Source organism: Malaclemys terrapin, chromosome 8, assembly GCF_027887155.1.
Source record: "Malaclemys terrapin pileata isolate rMalTer1 chromosome 8, rMalTer1.hap1, whole genome shotgun sequence".
Classification (NCBI taxonomy): domain Eukaryota; kingdom Metazoa; phylum Chordata; order Testudines; family Emydidae; genus Malaclemys; species Malaclemys terrapin.
Window position 1 is genome coordinate 96469051 of NC_071512.1, and position 17296 is coordinate 96486346.

At 41.8% G+C, this 17296-nt stretch overlaps 1 protein-coding gene across 13 annotated transcripts in view; it reads left to right on the forward strand.

The window, feature by feature from the left end:
- The window catches only part of DAB1 (DAB adaptor protein 1), a 701405-nt gene that overhangs the window by 671341 nt on the left and 12768 nt on the right, over positions 1-17296 (forward strand). For 11 of the 13 annotated variants that reach the window (XM_054038504.1, XM_054038506.1, XM_054038507.1 and 8 more), the window contains 4 exons: positions 5408-5464; positions 9264-9326; positions 11136-11244; positions 14002-14550. In XM_054038504.1, the coding sequence (XP_053894479.1) occupies positions 5408-5464; positions 9264-9326; positions 11136-11244; positions 14002-14550 (778 nt within the window). The remainder of the gene's footprint in view (positions 1-5407; positions 5465-9263; positions 9327-11135; positions 11245-14001; positions 14551-17296) is intronic. The other 2 variants (XM_054038513.1, XM_054038516.1) reach the window with 1 other exon arrangement.

Below are 17296 nucleotides of genomic sequence, written 5' to 3' on the forward strand. Positions count from 1 at the left end.
AGGTACTGTATATAATAGTCACCACTTTAGATTCTTGACTGATTGACTAGAGTCTATCAGAGGTAAACACCTAGAAAGAATCTTTCAAATTGCATTTCCATCAAGAATAAACACCTAAGGCACAGAGGGAATTCAGAATTAACTCAGCTTCGAATCAAATGGAATAAAATAAGCCTGAAGGAATCAATACACATATTTTGATTATCTGAGGAAGCCTACTTTGTATGAAATACTAACAAATGAGAGGATAATTATACTCAAACATTTCTTAAATAACCCACCAACTGTGTCAATTACTCTTAAACTTACTCCATACCTCATTTATTGCTATACCATTTACTTACAAAAAACATTTTAACCACCATTTAAATATAGCAATCCGCAGTGAACTAACACAAGGGCAGAGGGGGCAGGAACAGAGTGCAGCTGGAGGTTTAATTTCACATACACACACATGAGCGCTGGTGGAGTTAGCATGCTTAATCTAACTCCTTCGCTGTGCTGGCATGGGCTGGCCACCCAAGTACTTACCTAGGGTCTCGGATGGATTAGCACTCAGATGGCTACCCCAGGCCATCACCTGCACTGACATAGCTACACTGCTATTGTTAATAGGATAGCTTGATCAAAGCTAGTACATGTACATCTATCCCGCTGCAGTGTAGACATGTTCTAAGATGGAGATTCAAGACAAAGCTAACTTAGCTGAATACATCTTACATCATGATCTGAATCTTGCCAGGGTTTACTGCCCCAGTGAGAGATGTCCAAAGGAAGCACTCCTCAAGTGGGAGAACCTTCCTTTGGACATTAAAGAGAGTTTTGTCCCATGGGACCACAAAGAGACTGTAGCAGAAAGGGTTTAAGGAGAGAAGCAAACTCTCAGGAACTAAGTCAACTAAAGATAAACATCAGCACTCTCTGAAAGTGATCAGAGAGCTAGTACAGTTACTTTTGGCCAGATTCTCATATGGTTTAAATAGATGGAGCTCAGTTGGAGTCAGTGGAGGTAAGCCAACCTATGCCAGTTGAAGATCTGGTCCTAAGTGCTTACAGCAACCTGTTCCATTAAGGTTAGCAACTGCATTCTGCACCGGCAGAGTAGGCCAGATTCTGCCCTCAGTTACACTTGTGTAAATCCGGAGTAATATGCTATGTGGAATTACTCCACTGTAACTGGTACATGGAGTGCTCTTCAAGATATGGCAGTCTTTACCTATGTATGAATTCACTAGAGATGGGCCGGGACCAAAATCCCAGATCCAAACATTCCTGGACTTTGGGGAAGTTCAGACCCAACTTCAAGCATGGCTCAGCTTTTTATAATGGGTTATAAATAATAAATAAACTCCCAGATGTGCAAACACTTTAAGTTTTGAGAAAGTTTGGAGCCTGATTCATGCATTGTGGCTCATGCCCATCTCTAAAATATAAATGGGGGTGCTTAAAGAATATTTTGCTTTTACAGATGTTCACAGTCTCAAAAGTAAATCACCATTTAAGGAAACATCTGTGTATATAACGTTGAAAATTCTGAAAGCTTAAAATATTTAACATGCATTTGATTTGAAATATATTTAACAAAATATAAATACTTCATAAAGATACAAACTGAGGGTCTTGCCATATGAACTTTAGTAACTAGCTAACTTCTGAATGTGAATAGTTCAATTCCTTGCCAGGGCATATTCAGGAGAGCATCTTTTTAACTGGGGCACTGAGAATCTTATCCTGTCTTACAAAAATTGGCCCTCTATGTATTGCCTTTTTGGTCTCCATTTTGCTTTTCTTCTAGTGCCCTGCTGGCTTTCTTGCATCACTCAGTTCAGTCTCCTGAACTTTATATACCAAGTTTGCTGAAACACAGTCAAGCAACCTCAGTTCAATGTAAGAGCTACTTTAAATTATTTACTCCAAACCACAGAGTCCGTTCCTTATCACAACTTGTACAGAGAGATGCCTTCAGACTCAACATCCACCCTTGCAAGCAAGTAGCTCTGTCAAGCATCTGTCGTCTTATCAAGAACACGTGCTAGACCTATGCAGTTTGAATTAGCTGACTGATATTCTGCTCTTTGGAGTCCTCATGACATTCTCAAGAGCCCGCTAAGAGGAAAGGAGAAAGAAATAAAAAGTTAATTACTTTCCTTACTGGTTAATTACCATACTTACTACAGTACTTTATTCTGTCATTTTAACCCACTGAGCTCTATATTAGAGAATAAGATGAGGCTGCCATGCACTTTTCATCCTTTTTGACCACTTCCTCTCCTTTCATCCTCTGAAGTTTCTATACAACGATTTCTGAGTCATCACTGTTCCTGTCTCTTTCATAATCAAAGTACAGAAATATTGAGTTAGGTCCTCAGCAGTTGTAAATCAGCATATGTCCATTGAATTCAGTGGAGCTATGCTGATTAACAGCTGAGTATCTGGCCTGTTATTTCTATAGCAAGGTTTGCAAGGTGTTTTACCGACCTCTGAATACAGGGGTCCCTGCAGAATTCTTCTGCTGTAAATCTCAATCTTTGCAATAATTCAAGAAACACAACAAAGTACTTTTCCAACCTCTATTGGATCAACAGATAAAGTGTAGAAGTGACTTTCTTGTATTTAGGTATATGAAAGCTACCGCTTGCATAACTCTATAGTCAAAGCCTGTAGGCTTTCCTCAAATATGTTCCAACTCCAGAATAATACACCTTCCGCTCTCATTTCCACTGAATAGTGAAAAATGTCACAAGAAGTTTCATTGCCAGCTGGAGTGGTTTAAAGCCTGCTTTAAGAAGCCAGATTTAAATATTTAATGTTTAAAAGCCTACAGCATATGTCAGACATCTACATGGGAAGATGCAGCTTTCATTATAAGGTTTAATACCACCAAGATATGAGGATTAATACTATTTCCACTGCCCACCGCTGTGTGGTTACAACTGACTTTTCTGTTCCTTGCTGAATAAGCTGTGGCAGTGTTTTCATGTAAGACGAGATGTGTTTTTCCAGTAATTAAAGGCAGCTTTTACATCATGACACAGAGAAATCCACAGACAGAGGAATTCTACAGAAAGATCAAGGAACCAAGCATCTTTCCATATTTCTCTTTTTTTATATAGTCTACCGGGAGAGTGGGAGAGGATTGTTTACTTTCATTGATAAGGATAAATCCTTTCGTACTGAAATGTCTAACCAAAGAAAGACTCAGTAAGTCAAATTCTGTCCTCAGTTACATTAATGCAACCCCAGAGAAGTTGCTATTGAACACTATACCACGGTCTAATAGACACTACGATTTCACCTTTTTGAAGTCTCTCCTCAACAGTAAGTGATGCTGAACGTGAACTGATGGAGGATGCAGTCCAAATGCCACAGGATAATTGGGCACTTGGGGATGTGCAGTGACATGATGGGCAAACTGTTTTCTGGGACGTCCCACTGTAGCATAGTCAAGTTATGACTAATGTTATATGCTGCACACGTGTTTCTTCCATGCTATGGTATGGTTACTTTTCAAATGGTTTTGCTAGCTGCAGGAGTATGGCTGAGGGCAGAATCTGACTCTCAATAACCTGTAAAGAATTGGTAGAGATGGCTAGGTGAAGTGATGGTCAAAATCAAGAAAAATAATCTGTTGGCTAAAGCCTGAGGTCCTTATTCAAGGCCTAAGCCTTTCAATTTTTATATCAAGAATGCTTTCTGGATTTATAGTGAGGTTCTGGGGCTAATAGCCTAAGCCTGATTTCATGCTTCCCTTAACTTCAGTGGGAGTTCCTCACACACAGAGTCTACAATATTGGGCCCTGTATATATAATATGTCATACTTTCTTCATCTGGCATTGCTTTTTGCCAGAATTTTATTATCAGAGACACAGGAGAACCACCCTCTCAGGCTATTTTTAAACTTCCAGTGAATTACTGACTGGTGGGTTTGTCATCAGGTAACAGGGCTGCCACTTCTTGAGCAGTCCCTCATGACCAGAATTCCCTTTGCAGCAGCTGTCCCTGTGTGCTCCCTCTTCAGGGCCCCATACAAACTCCCCACGGCGTCTTAGAAGTTCTACTGCCTTCTACTTGGGGTTGGTTTAATGCCCAGAAACATTTCCAGGCTGTCCCACCAATAAAGTCCATCACTGCAGCTCAAAGGTTCACACTTATCTCTGGCTCTTCTGCCATCCACACACAGGCACAGCATGGTCTTCACAGGGCTGCTTCTCATGGCTGTCTCTCCCTGGAGTTTAGCCTTCTGGCTCTGACCTCCTTCTCTTGCCAGTGTCTGCACTATTTTGAAGGAGAAAGCAGTCTATATACTGCCCTCCTCCAAAGAGCTCCTCCCGATGGATTGGAGAAGAAGGGAGTCCTGTCCAATCCTACATGATAGGGCTCCCGATCCTAGGCCCTTAAAGGAATAGTGTTCTGGGGTTTCCCCTACATCCAACTCCTAATTCCTCAGGACTGCTTGCTCTCTTCCGCTGTCAGCCCATTTCCTGGGCCTTTGTTATTCCAGCTTCCTGGAATGGCATCTTCTGGCCCCTTGCACTCTTAAACGGATCACAGATTAAACTTTAATTAATTTGCTATTGTAGTTCTCGTTATGTTGCAAAAATCATTCTGGTTTGTCCCCTCCCACTTTAAAACATTTATGTTTATCACACTCAAATTTAGTCCGCTGATGACATTTAAGTCAGTGATCAGATATTATAGTTATAGGTAACAGTGGGATTTTTAGTATATTCCATTATATATACATTTACACACAACCCTGTAGATTTAGATTTATCTTGGATTCATTAATACCAGGATTTTAAAAAATATTCTCTTGCAGATTATAGAAAGGGTCTTTGTAATCTTAGATGTGCATTTATTAATTTATAAATACACTTTTCAAAAGCCATAATTTTACCTAGTTAAATAGACATTGTATTTTGCTGCATATATTATTTGCTTTTAGAGCCTTTTCTTACCCCACGTGTATATTATCAAATTATTTAGCTGAGAATGCCAACTCCTTTCCCCATTAAAGCCAATAAAGATTCCCATTAACTTCAATGGGCACAGGAGTAGGCACCATAATGAATTTTTATAGCTAAACTTATTAATCCCTTAAAGAGTAACTATTTCTAATGTCTGCACTGATGTAGCCTTATTCACGACAGAACTGGCATTTGTACAAGAGTGTACTACAGGCAAGTGTAATGTATATTTACACTTGATGTTAACAGCATTCAAATGCACCGTTGTTAAACATGTGATTTGTTATCTTTGAGGTGAGTACAGCAGCTTGCTACAAGGCTGAAAGGGTTTTCATTTCCATAGTGAAGTCAATAATTATGGAGGTTATCATTGTCATGCTCAGAACTCATGTCATTTTCATAAATCATTCATTTCATTGTCATAAATCATGCTTTACAGCTGCAGAATGGAAACTTATTGCTGGACATTGATGAAAATCTTGTTACAGTCACTCAGGTAAGGTTATGACACTAAAAATGTGAAAGGGAAATGTCGATGAAATCGCCACTAGAATTAGTGCAATTTGAAAACGCTCAATTTGGGTTTAGCTGCGCCAGAATGTAGCTAATGCCAAGTACGAATAATTTAAAAAGAAATGATATAGTTGGCAAATTCATCTGTGTGGTGACCCAGAAAGTGAAACTGTTTAAAACCAATGAAAGGTAAAGATTAGCTGCCAAAATTTCTGCCAATGGCTGAAACTCCATTTATGTGAAAGGAGCTGTGCTCATTTAGACCAGTAGAGAATTTAGCCCTAGCGAGGGTCTAGAACTAGAACTCCTCATCCAAACAATCCCAGACTTTGAGGGATTTGAAATCCAGATTCAAATGTTGCTGTTTAAGCCTCTCTAGCAAGTATCCTCGAAAGTTATTTTCACACTAAATTACAGTTTAGATTTGCTGACATAGCTTTCTAGCATCTGTTGTACACAAAGTTGCGGTCATGCCAAAACTAACTCTGCTGTCAATATATTGCTCTTTTTCTGGGGTCGCCATGAAGAAGGGCTCATTAGAATAAACATTAATGGCAACCCAATATTGCTCTATCTAGCAATCAGTTTATATAGTCCCCATCACTGTGATATCAGAGAGGTCTCGTGAGCTCATTGGAGCTTTACCTGAGATGAATTTCCACAGGTGCACACACCTTAAAGCACTTTGAAAAGTATCGTTATCCCCATTCTACAGAGTGACAGTCACAGAGAGGTTATGTGACTTGCCACTGTTGAACTAAATGCTGAAACCTTGAGTTCAGAAAGATTCATTGTGATAAATTCTCAGTTGTACTTATTCTGCATTAGGCCAGATTAATATGAATTGTGGGATTCATTCTAATATAGATTCATTAATGTAGATTATTCTACATCAGGCTAGATTAATATGAATCGTGAGATAAGGGTTCCATCAAAACTTCTGCCCCTTGCCCACTACTCAGACTCTTCCCTCCAGGCTGACAACTTGGGTAGTGCAGGACACGATCTCACTACCTGGTACCCCATGCAGTCACTGGCAGCTCTGCTTCTCACTTTCTCTCCCTATTGGTGGGAGAGGAAGGCTTGGAGGATCCTTCCCTGTGGGCAGGGAAAACCCACATGGTCTCGTCTGTGAAGGCACATGTACAGTTTCTTTAGAATGCTAGCAGGAAGTCAGACAAGAGGAGACTGGGGGAGGTTCTAGCCAGAAGCTTTACAATGATGCAGAGACAGAAGTTTTAGGAACAACCTCAAACAAGCAATTTAGAGATCTTAGAAGGAAGTAACTCTTTGCTATTGTACAATCCCCGCAACCATTGGTGGCACCTGGTTGGCATGAAGTTTCATCTGAAATGATTAAATAGGAGTATCATTATCAATCAGGTTTTTCTAGACATTGCTAAGATTAAATGGTTAGCAATTTTGTGCACAGTACCAGAGTGATCTGCTTCATCTCTTGGAGAGACTAGTTCTATAGTTCTTCTATTAGTACCAAAGGCCTGGGCTACACTAGCGGGGGGGTTCGAACTAAGATTCGCATAGCTGAAGTCGAAGTATCTTAGTTCGACTTACCTGGCTATCCTCATGGTGGCAAGTCGACCGCCGCAGCTCCCCCGTCGACTCCGCTTACTCCTCCTGCCAAGGTGGAATACGGGCGTCGATTCGGGGATTGATTTATCGCGTCTAGAGCAGTGGTTCCCAAACTTGTTCCACCGCTTGTGCAGGGAAAGCCCCTTGCCGGCCAGGCCGGTTTGTTTACCTGCCCCGTCCACAGGTTCAGCCGATCGCGGCTCCCACTGGCCGTGGTTCGTTGCTCCAGGCCAACGGAAGCTGCTGGAAGTGGAGGCCAGTACATCCCTCAGCCCGCCAGTATATCCAGCAGCTCCCATTGGCCTGGAGCAGCGAACCGCGACCACTGGGAGCCACGATCAGCCAAACCTGCGGACGGGGCAGTTAAACAAACCGGCCCGGCCCGCCAGGGGCTTTCCCTGCACGAGCGGCGGAACAAGTTTGGGAACCACTGGTCTAGAGATTAATTTAAAATGAAACTGTAAAGATTTTACCCTGATATTTTTCAGAGGTTGGGTGAAAGGGGAGCTATCCCTGGTCTAAATGATAAGGTTGATGGGGGAAGGCAGTTAGACTCCAGAATCTTGACCAGTAATTAATTGTTAAAGCTAGTCAGAAAATGGTGAGTATTTTCCATGGAAAAAAATTAAAGAAACAAAAATTCCCCCTGCTTTTTTTTGGTACACCTCTACCCCGATATAGCGCTGTCCTCGGGAGCCAAAAAAATCTTACCGTGTTATAGGTGAAACCGCATTATATTGAACTTGCTTTGATCCACCGGAGTGCGCAGCTCTGCCCCCCTGGAGCACTGCTTTACCACGTTATATTCAAATTCGTGTTATATCGGGTCGCGTTATATCGGGGTAGAGGTGTAATTTTCACAGGAATTTTCCAATTTTACAATGGAAAAAAAATCAAATACCACATATTTTTTGTTTGGGAAGGTTCATGTTTTTATCACAAAGAAAGAAATAAAATTTTTCATTTCCAGCAAATTTATTTCAAAAAAGAAAAAAGAACCTAAACAATTTCAACCAGCTCTACTCATTGTGTTTGAATTTCACTACTCTGAATACTCATCGATTTACCATGTTATCTTGTTTTCCCAGACTGTTTCATAATGGGGCAATAATTCATACTGCACAGATACCGTAATAATCTGACTTTGTGCAACACAACAGGAAATTTGATAAGTCCCTTTAAAAATTAAATATACAAAGAATTTTAGGAGGATAGTACTCCAACAACTGATCCCACTTATGATCAGTGCCTAAATACCTTTAAGCAGCTCTTTTTGAGCAAAATACTTAAATAAATTATACTTTTTTAGGAGTTTAGTGCAGGAGGAATCATTAATATTATATGGCAGATGTAAATACTTGATCACTATGAACCTGTTTCATACTATTTTGGCTTCTGTGCCATAGAAGACACAGTCAAAGCAAGGCTTCTTCAGAATTGCTTCGGTTTCCATGTCACTAGTGGCACTGTCCAGTCTAAATTCATCTCTGTGAGTGCTGAGTCTGAGCTTCGGCCAATACTTTGCTCATGCAGCCACTGAGACTGCTCTATGTTATGAAAGGGTTTTCCCCCTTTTGGTCCAAGTAAGAGAGACCTCTTTGGTTGATCTATTTCAAAACCAAAACCATAATGGAGTCCCTGGTAAAACATTTCTAGCATGAAATTAATTTAGAGTTATCCAATCGTAATGGCCTAATCGTGTCTCCCCTCATCCCCTAGGGCGCATGCAGGCCACACTCATCCCATGGGGAACGGTGGTCTCAGCCAACTCCATAGCAACATCCGACCCACTTCCCCTGGACCCCACAGAGGTTGTAGTCTGGGGCATCAGAGATCAGAGATGGGGCCATGGTGGAAGGGTGGGTGGCAATGGGACATACACATATCCCCTGTGCCCAGTGAAGCTAAGAGTGGAAAGATAATATGCCCCATTGTGGATGCTTTCTCTGTGCCCTATCCCCTTCTGTGGTGGATCTCCCATAAAAGAGTTTCCCAGGGGCAGATGTTCGAGCCTCCTCTGGGTTTGTGAGCCAGCCCCATGGCCTAGTCCATCCCAGTGGAGGGGACAATCAAGGTATAAATAGCTTTAATTTGGATAGGTGATATGAGTTCATTACTTGTTTACAGTCTAATGCACCCTCTTCCTTGATTCTCCTTAAAGGATAAATACAGATGTATTCTTCTCTTTGCAGGCTGTTACCCAACTAGAGCTTTTTGGGGACATGTCCACTCCTCCTGATGTAACCTCTCCCCCAGTAAGTACCCAGGGAAAATTGCCCTGTCTTTTTCTACCTTGCTGGTAAAAAGCAGGTTTACTGTAGCCATGTGTAGAAATGCAGGATGGTGAATAGCATGCACTCCAATATGAATGATTTCAAAGTGTTTTTTCAAACAGTGGTGAAATAAAAGAGAACTAGGAAGCAAACATATTCAAAAAGGGAAAAATCCTTTTCTCCAATCACTGCTTGTCACGGGGTACTCTAGTCACCGCTGGCGCATCTCCTTCTGACCACATCTGGGGATTAACTCTGCCAGGCTGACGCCTCTTCCTGCGGTTGCACTCCATCCGTCTGTCTTGCTCTCTCAGGACTCAACTGCTCCCACTTCATGGCTTGGTCCTCCAGTCAGGTCACTATGGTTTTCCCCTGCCGGGGAAATCACATGCATCAACATCTCTCAGGACCCGCTGTCCCTCGCAGTCTTCTCTTTCACTGCCCCTAATGGTGCCACTTCCCCCGTGGCTGGTAGGGGAACTCAGGCCTGCCCTCTACACAGGGTTCCAGCCCAGGGACTCTACAACAAGTAATCAAGTCCTGTCCCTTACTCTGTGTCTCTGGGCTATTTCCTACCTTGCCAGCTGTCACCCTAACAGTGACTGCAGCCCCCTTCTGCTCTCAGCTACTGGGCTTTTTACAGGCCCCTCCTGTTCCTGTGCAGCTGAGCTTCCTTTATAATTAATCCTCATTGTTCCCTGGGTCCTCCTTTAGATACAGCCAATGCAGTTAATTGACCTACTCAGCCACCATGACCCCTTCGGGCCTTGTGTGGCATGGACACCCCATCACGCTGCTCTTTGTGATGTGCAAAGATGGCCTCAAACTTTTTTTAAATAGAGATCTGAATGGTGATGTCGTACAGGGCTGTAACCTGAGCTGCAGCTCCCATCCCACTTCCGTTTAGCAGAGGCATCTGCTGTGTGGGACTCTGTCAAAAACTTAGTTGTTCGGGAAGGAGAGCATCAGATGTGGTTACAGCTTTGAATGGCTCTTCGGAACCTCCAAAGATCATATCCAAGTCCTTCAGCTAAGAGAGGGAAGAAGGATCTAAAAACAAGTAAAAACCAAAAATGTGTATGTTATTTTAAGGAGATGGAAGCCTTTGAAACAAGCTGTCTTCATTATAAAGTAGAAATAGAGAATTTTTCCAGTTCATTTTTAAGCCTCAAAACAGATTGTGACATAGGGGAATATAAATATTCTCCTTTTCCAGATGGGGAAACCGAGGCACTGAGCAGTTAAGGTAACAAAGGAATTTTGTGGCACATCTAGGAAGAGAGTTCAGATCTCCCATCTCCTAATCCTTATCTTTAACAATGGGACCAGGCTTCTTCTAACATGCAGGACTTTGGCTCTAGGCCTATTGATGAACTGGAGCAATATTTAATCATTCTTCTGTAATACAGTAATTTCACCCTGTTTTAAAATCCTTTCTGAGTTATTTTCTGTCTATTGTTTACATCAATCCTCAGTTAATTAAGCCTCAGAATCACAGACTTTTATTTCTTAAGAAACAGGTGCTGTCAGAAATTTGCACGTGATATATGACTGTGCAAGTTATATTGTTCTTTTTCTTCATGGTCCAAGAGCTCTGTATTTTTTCTGTCTTTTCTTGTTGTCTTCTGTCTTATGGTGCTGCTGATCTTTTTCCTGCTGCTTCTTTACATCTGCAGCTCTCTTTTTTTGGAGATAAAGGGGATGTGGCACCTCAGTGCATGCCAATTCCCGATGGCAGAAACAGTAGCTGATATGTCACCGTTGTATTTTATTCCTGTCTCATTTTTGTAGACTCCTGCAACTCCAGGTGATGCCTTTATCCCATCTTCATGCCAGTCACTTCCTGCTATTACAGACACATTTGGTTCTGTACCTTTCAACACTGCTGCTGTACCCTCAGGTAAGAACCCAATAGGGTTATTTAAAGACTAATTTTAGGGTTGGTCATTTTGAAAATATTAGCTCAACTGGACTGTGGAACTCAGGTATCTGTTCTGTTTTATGTCTCAACATCCAAAACATAAGGGTTAAAAAGTTTTCCACTATAGAAATGTGAAAATATAGTCTGTCTTACTGCAATGTACTTACCTACAGTAATGTCTTACAATTAATGTACTTCAGGAAAAAGAAAATCCAAATCAGTACCAAGTTGAACCTTCAGTATATTGAGTTTGCTAATATCCGATGAAGTAAGAAAAGAACTGGGACTAAAAAGTCTCTGGAAGTTCAAGTATATAGTTTACATACCTATAAGCTATTGTAATAGGAGAGGGAAAGTTATTTAGCTTTGAATTTCCAGTAATAACAGTGGACATTCTGAACTACATACAGTAAATGATGGCACAGCAAGAAACGTGAAGAATTTGTGACCATTTTTAAAGCTATTCCATGTAGCCAAAGTGTGACATTTCAGATAGGCTTTTCTATGTTCCTTAAAGTGCTCAAAATTCAGAGTTTATGTAATATTCTGCACTAACATGCAGGAGATGTAGGTTTGACTTCTGGTCTTGCTCTCTGGGCTGCTAGGGGCTGGGAGCATTGCAAAAACAGCTCATTCAGTCCGATTTGGGAAGGAGAAAAAGGAGTGCCTTGAATCATTCAACAGTAGTTTTCTAGATGGTTAACACCTTCAGTGCTATAATGTACTGTATCATCTGTCCTGGAATGTAACACAGCGGTAATCTTTTACTGTACCGATGTTCCATTATTATGTTGGCACTTGAAAGTAACATACCTGATACATGGAATAGAACCAGATAAGCACTTTGATCCTGTTTGTCAACTGGTTATGGAAAACTCTGATGTACTTCTTCCAAAGAAGTACCCTCCAGTGTCCCTTAGTCAGTAAGGTCATAACTACAATGCAGTGTTTTGGGGTTATGGCATGGGAAATTGCTCTGACAAAGTTGTGGAGGGTCCTACTTCACATTCCCCATCATAACCATTTGCTGAAATACATATTTAGCTGTGTTATTGTTATCCTTAGCTAAATGATTCCAAGATCTATTGCTTATGATTTTTGTTTTGCTGTCTTACTCCTTTACAGTTTGCATTCAATAAACCCAGAAATAAACCAAAAGTAAAAGGTAAAAGCAGGGTAAGGAAAACTTATAGGTCAAGGAAAGGTTTCTTTTCTACTGCTATACCAGTACAAAGAAGAGGAAAGAGAGATTCCACATTGTAAAATATTAACAATAAATTAAAATTGTTAATGTAGCATTTGGGTCTCGTATTAATATAACATCATTTTGTATTAGTAAAACATAAGCGTGTCGCCTAGTTTCTTCTTTAATAAAGGTTTTCGGGGTAGAGTTTCAGAAAGCCTTTTATATTAAACACAGTTGAAAACTCTGTTGGATTCATCTTTTTTTTTTTCTTTTCAATTGTAAATGACAAACAAAAGGTCTAGTCATACAGTCCATACTCAGCCAAGATTCCCATTAGTTTGACAAGGAAGTTTTGTCTGAGCAGGGTCAAATCAAAATTAGAATGTTTTAATGACTCCAATTTTTAATCTTCAACTCTTTCCCCTAACTAGAGAGTTTTCATTATAAGCTATTACCCAGTGCAGATTTTTGGCATCTATTATACAGTACTATATACCTCTAATTTTTCAAGTATGTTTTTTTAATTCAAGTATGCATGCTTAGTGGCTTCTGGGTGTTGAAGTAGCCAAGCGTGCTTTTTCATCTGCATTTGGCGAGATTATGCCTTTATCTTTTATAGACCTTGCCTCAGTTATCTATACTTTTGTAACGTTCAGATAGGATTATTGCAAAGTGCTCTACTTAGGGCCAAGCCTGAAGACCACTAAGAAACATGAACTATTTGAAATTTAGCCATTCCTTTCCTTAGGGTTGCTTCTCAGAAGGAACCCATGTGCTTCATAATCTGCACTGTCCCCATTTCTGGGTGCGATTTAAAATGTTGGTTTTCCTCTACAAATCCCTTAACGGTTTGAGTCCTGCCCCCATCAGAGAAAACCTCTATTATCATGAGATACAGAAGCAGTTGCAATCCAAGTAGGTCCCTGAGCTAACCGTCGCCTGGCTTGAACTGGAACGGTAAATTTGATGGCTCCCATCTGGGCCGACATATTAGGGATTGAACCAGGGCCCTCCAGAGCAAAAAGCATGAGCTGCTATAGCATGAGCTAACAAGCTAGAGTTCTTTAGTGGGGCTGTAACAGACTCCTGTCCTCTGTGGAGTTGGTGTAGAAGTGGTGTAGAGTTACACAACGTACCATTTTTTGTGAGGAGTCCTCTGCTCCGGAACTCACTTTGTTCTTTGATCTACCAAAACCCAGGTTAGCTGATTTTCAAGGCAAACTGCACTCCAACATGGTATCTTTTCTCTCTAGATTATGGGAAGGGGTAGGATTCGTGTGATTTGAGGAGGAGGGGAATAATTTTTTTGTTCTAATGAGTGGGGATGGTGATTATTATTAAAGTCAGTCCAGTTATGCTTTACTTATTGAACTGTTTGTACACATGCTAAGAGCATAGGATTGACACATTTAAGAAAGTGATATAAATTGGTAAAGGTCCCTGTGACTCCTAACACAGTCTGTGTATTTCTGACTGACAGTGTTTCCTGTACCACATCCTCTTGCTGTTCATATCCATGCGCTAAAACAATCCTGTTGTTATTCTTTAAGGTTATGTTGCAATGGGAGCTGTCCTGCCCTCCTTCTGGGGACAGCAACCACTCGTTCAACAACAATTGGCCATGAGTACTCAGCCTCCAGTTGCTCAGGTGATGCAGGGAGGACAGCCAATAGCATGGGGCCAACCTGGTATTTTTTCTCCTACCCAGCAACCATGGCCATCTGTAGCTGGTCAGTTCCAACCAACTGCCTTCATGCCAACACAAACTGTTATGCCTTTACAAGCAGCCATGTTTCAAGGTACCATTGCTCCCATAGCTACTGTTCCACCCACAAGCGATTCCACCAGATCAAGTCCACAGACAGACAGGCCCAGACAGAAAATGGGAAAAGAAATGTTCAAAGATTTCCAGATGGCTCAGCCTCCGCCAGTGCCATCACGAAAACCAGACCAGCCTTCCCTCAGTTGTACCTCAGAGGCCTTCTCCAGCTATTTTAACAAAGTCGGGATGGCACAGGATACAGATGATTGTGATGACTTTGACATCTCTCAATTAAATTTGACTCCTGTGACTTCTACAACGCCATCTACAAATTCACGTAAGTACCCAAATCCTTCCAATTGCAGTCACCGTCTCCTCAAAGCTTTTCCCTTTTCTCTGGTGTACTATGTTGAAATACCCATGATCTTAGTATCTTCATGCATGATCAAGCTTGTTAATGGCATCCTGGAGCTAGGGAAACGTGATTTAGGTTACAAATAGGCGATTGAAATCAACAACTTCAAAGGTTGCAAGATAAAATTTAATTTTTAATAAAACAGTAATAGGTTTGCTCTTCAAAATGTGCCTAAACTAAGCACATTTAAACTGGTTTGGAAAATATTTAAACTATTGATGAGAAAATATTCACGCAGTAGGGGTGAAATTCATACCTACAGGGAGCCATTTTAAGTCCCATTCCAGCCATATTTTTGGAGACTTCAGTGGGACTTAAGTGGTGAATAGGTCTTCTTCCGGCGCTCTGTACTGAAGTGAATTTCGCTCTAGGTACATAAATGTGCTTATACTGTGGGGTTGCAAAAAAATGTTTATAAAGAGATTCCATTATACGAGTACTAACACTGGTATAGATCCAACTCCCATGGAAGCCAACAGAAGTCTATTGAGTTTCATAGAAGCTAGATTGAACCTAATAATATTACTTATAGAAAATTAGGGTTTGAAGAGACTTCAGGAGGTCATCTAGTCCAACCCCCTGCCCAAAGAAGAACCAACCCCAACTAAATCATCCCAACCAGGGCTTTGTCAAGCCAGGACTTAAAAACCTCTTAAGGATGGAGATTCCACCACTTCCCTAGGTAACCCATTCCAGTGCTTCACCACCCTCCTAGTGAAATAGTTTTTCCTAATATCCAACCTAGACCTCCCCCACTGCAACTTGAGACCATTGCTCCTTGGTCTGTCATCTGCCACCACTGAGAACAGCCCAGCAAGCCATCCCAATGTTCAGAAAGAACAGCAAATATGACAGGCGACCAGCTTGGCTTAACAGCAAAATCCTCAGTGAGCTTAAACACAAAAAGGAAGCTTACAAGAAGTGGAAACTTGGACAAATGACTGGGAGGAGTATAAAAATAGTGCTCAATCATGCAGGGGTGTAATCAGGAAGGCCGAAGCACAATTGGAGTTGCAGCTTGCAAGGGATATGAAGGGTAACAAGAAAGGATTCTACAGGTATGTTAGCAACAAGAAGAAGGTCAGGGAAAGTGTGGGACCCTTACTGAATGGAGAGGCAACCTAGTGACAGATGATGTGGAAAAAGCTGAAGTACTCAATGCTTTTTTTGCCTTGGTCTTCACAGACACGGTCAGCTCCCAGATTGTTTCACTGGGCAGCACAGTATGGGGAGGAGGTGAGCAGCCCTCAGTGGTGAAAGAACAGGTTAAGGACTATTTAGAAAAGCTGGACATGCACAAGTCCATGGGTCCAGATCTAATGCATCTGAGGGTGCTGAGGGAGTTGGCTGATGTGATTGCAGACCCATTGGCCATTATCTTTGAAAACTTGTGGTGATCGTGGGAGGTACCGGACGATTGGAAAAAGGCAAATATAGTGCCCATCTTTAAAAAAGGGAAGAAAGAGAATCTGGGGAGCTACAGACAGATCAGCCTCACCTCAGTCCCTGGAAAAATCACGGAGGGAGTCCTCAAGGAATCCATTTTGAAGCACTTGGAAGAGAGGAAGATAATCAGGAACAGTCAACATGGATTCACCCAGGGCAAGTCATGCCTTGGTCATGATTGCCTTTTATGTTGAGAGAACTGGCTCTGTGGATATGGGGAAAGTGGTGGATGTGTTATAGCTTGACTTTAGCAAAGCTTTTGATACATTCCCCACAGTATTCTTGCCAGTAAGTTAAAAAAGTATGGATTGGACGAATGGACTATAAGGTGAATAAAAAGCTGGCTAGATCGTTGGGCTCAACGGGTAGTGATCAACGGCTCGATGTCTAGTTGGCAGCTGGTATCAAGCGGAGTGCCCCAGGAGTCTGTCCTGGGGCCAGTTTTGTTCAACATCTTCATTAATGATCTGGATGATGGGCTGGATTGCACCCTCAGCAAGTTTGCAGATGACACTAAGCTGGGAGGGGAGGTAAGGATAGGGCCCAGAGTTACCAAGACAAATTGGAGGATTGGGCTAAAATAAATCTTTTGAGGTTCAACAAGGACAAGTGCAGAATCCTGCACTTAGGACAGAAGAATCCCATGCACTGCTACAGAATGGGGAACCTACTGGCTAAGGGAGCAGTTCGGCAGAAAAGGACCTGGGGGTTATAGTGAACAAGAAGCTGGATATGAGTCAGCAGTGTGCCCTTGTTGCCATGAAGGCTAATGGCATATTGGGCTGCATTAGTAGAAGTGTTGCCAGCAGATCAAGGGAAGTGATTATTCCACTCTATTTGGCACTTGTGAGTCCACATCTGGAGTACTGCGTCCAGTTTTGGGCCCCTCACTACAGAAGGGATGTGAACAACTTGGAGAGAGTCCAGCGGAGGGCAAGGAAAATGATCAGGGGGCTGGGGTACTTGACTTACGAGGAGAGGCTGAGGGAACTGGACTTGTTTAGTATGCAGAAGAGAAGAGTGAGGGGGGATTTTATAGCAGCCTTCAAGTACCTGAAGGGGTTCCAAAGAGGATGGAAAATAAGCTGTTCTCAGTGGTGGAATCTCCTCCTTAGAGGTTTTTATGGCCCGGCTTGATAAAATCCTGGTTGGGATGATTTAGTTGGTGTTGGTCCTGCTTTGAGCAGGGGGTTGGACTAGATGACCTCCTGAGATCTCTTCC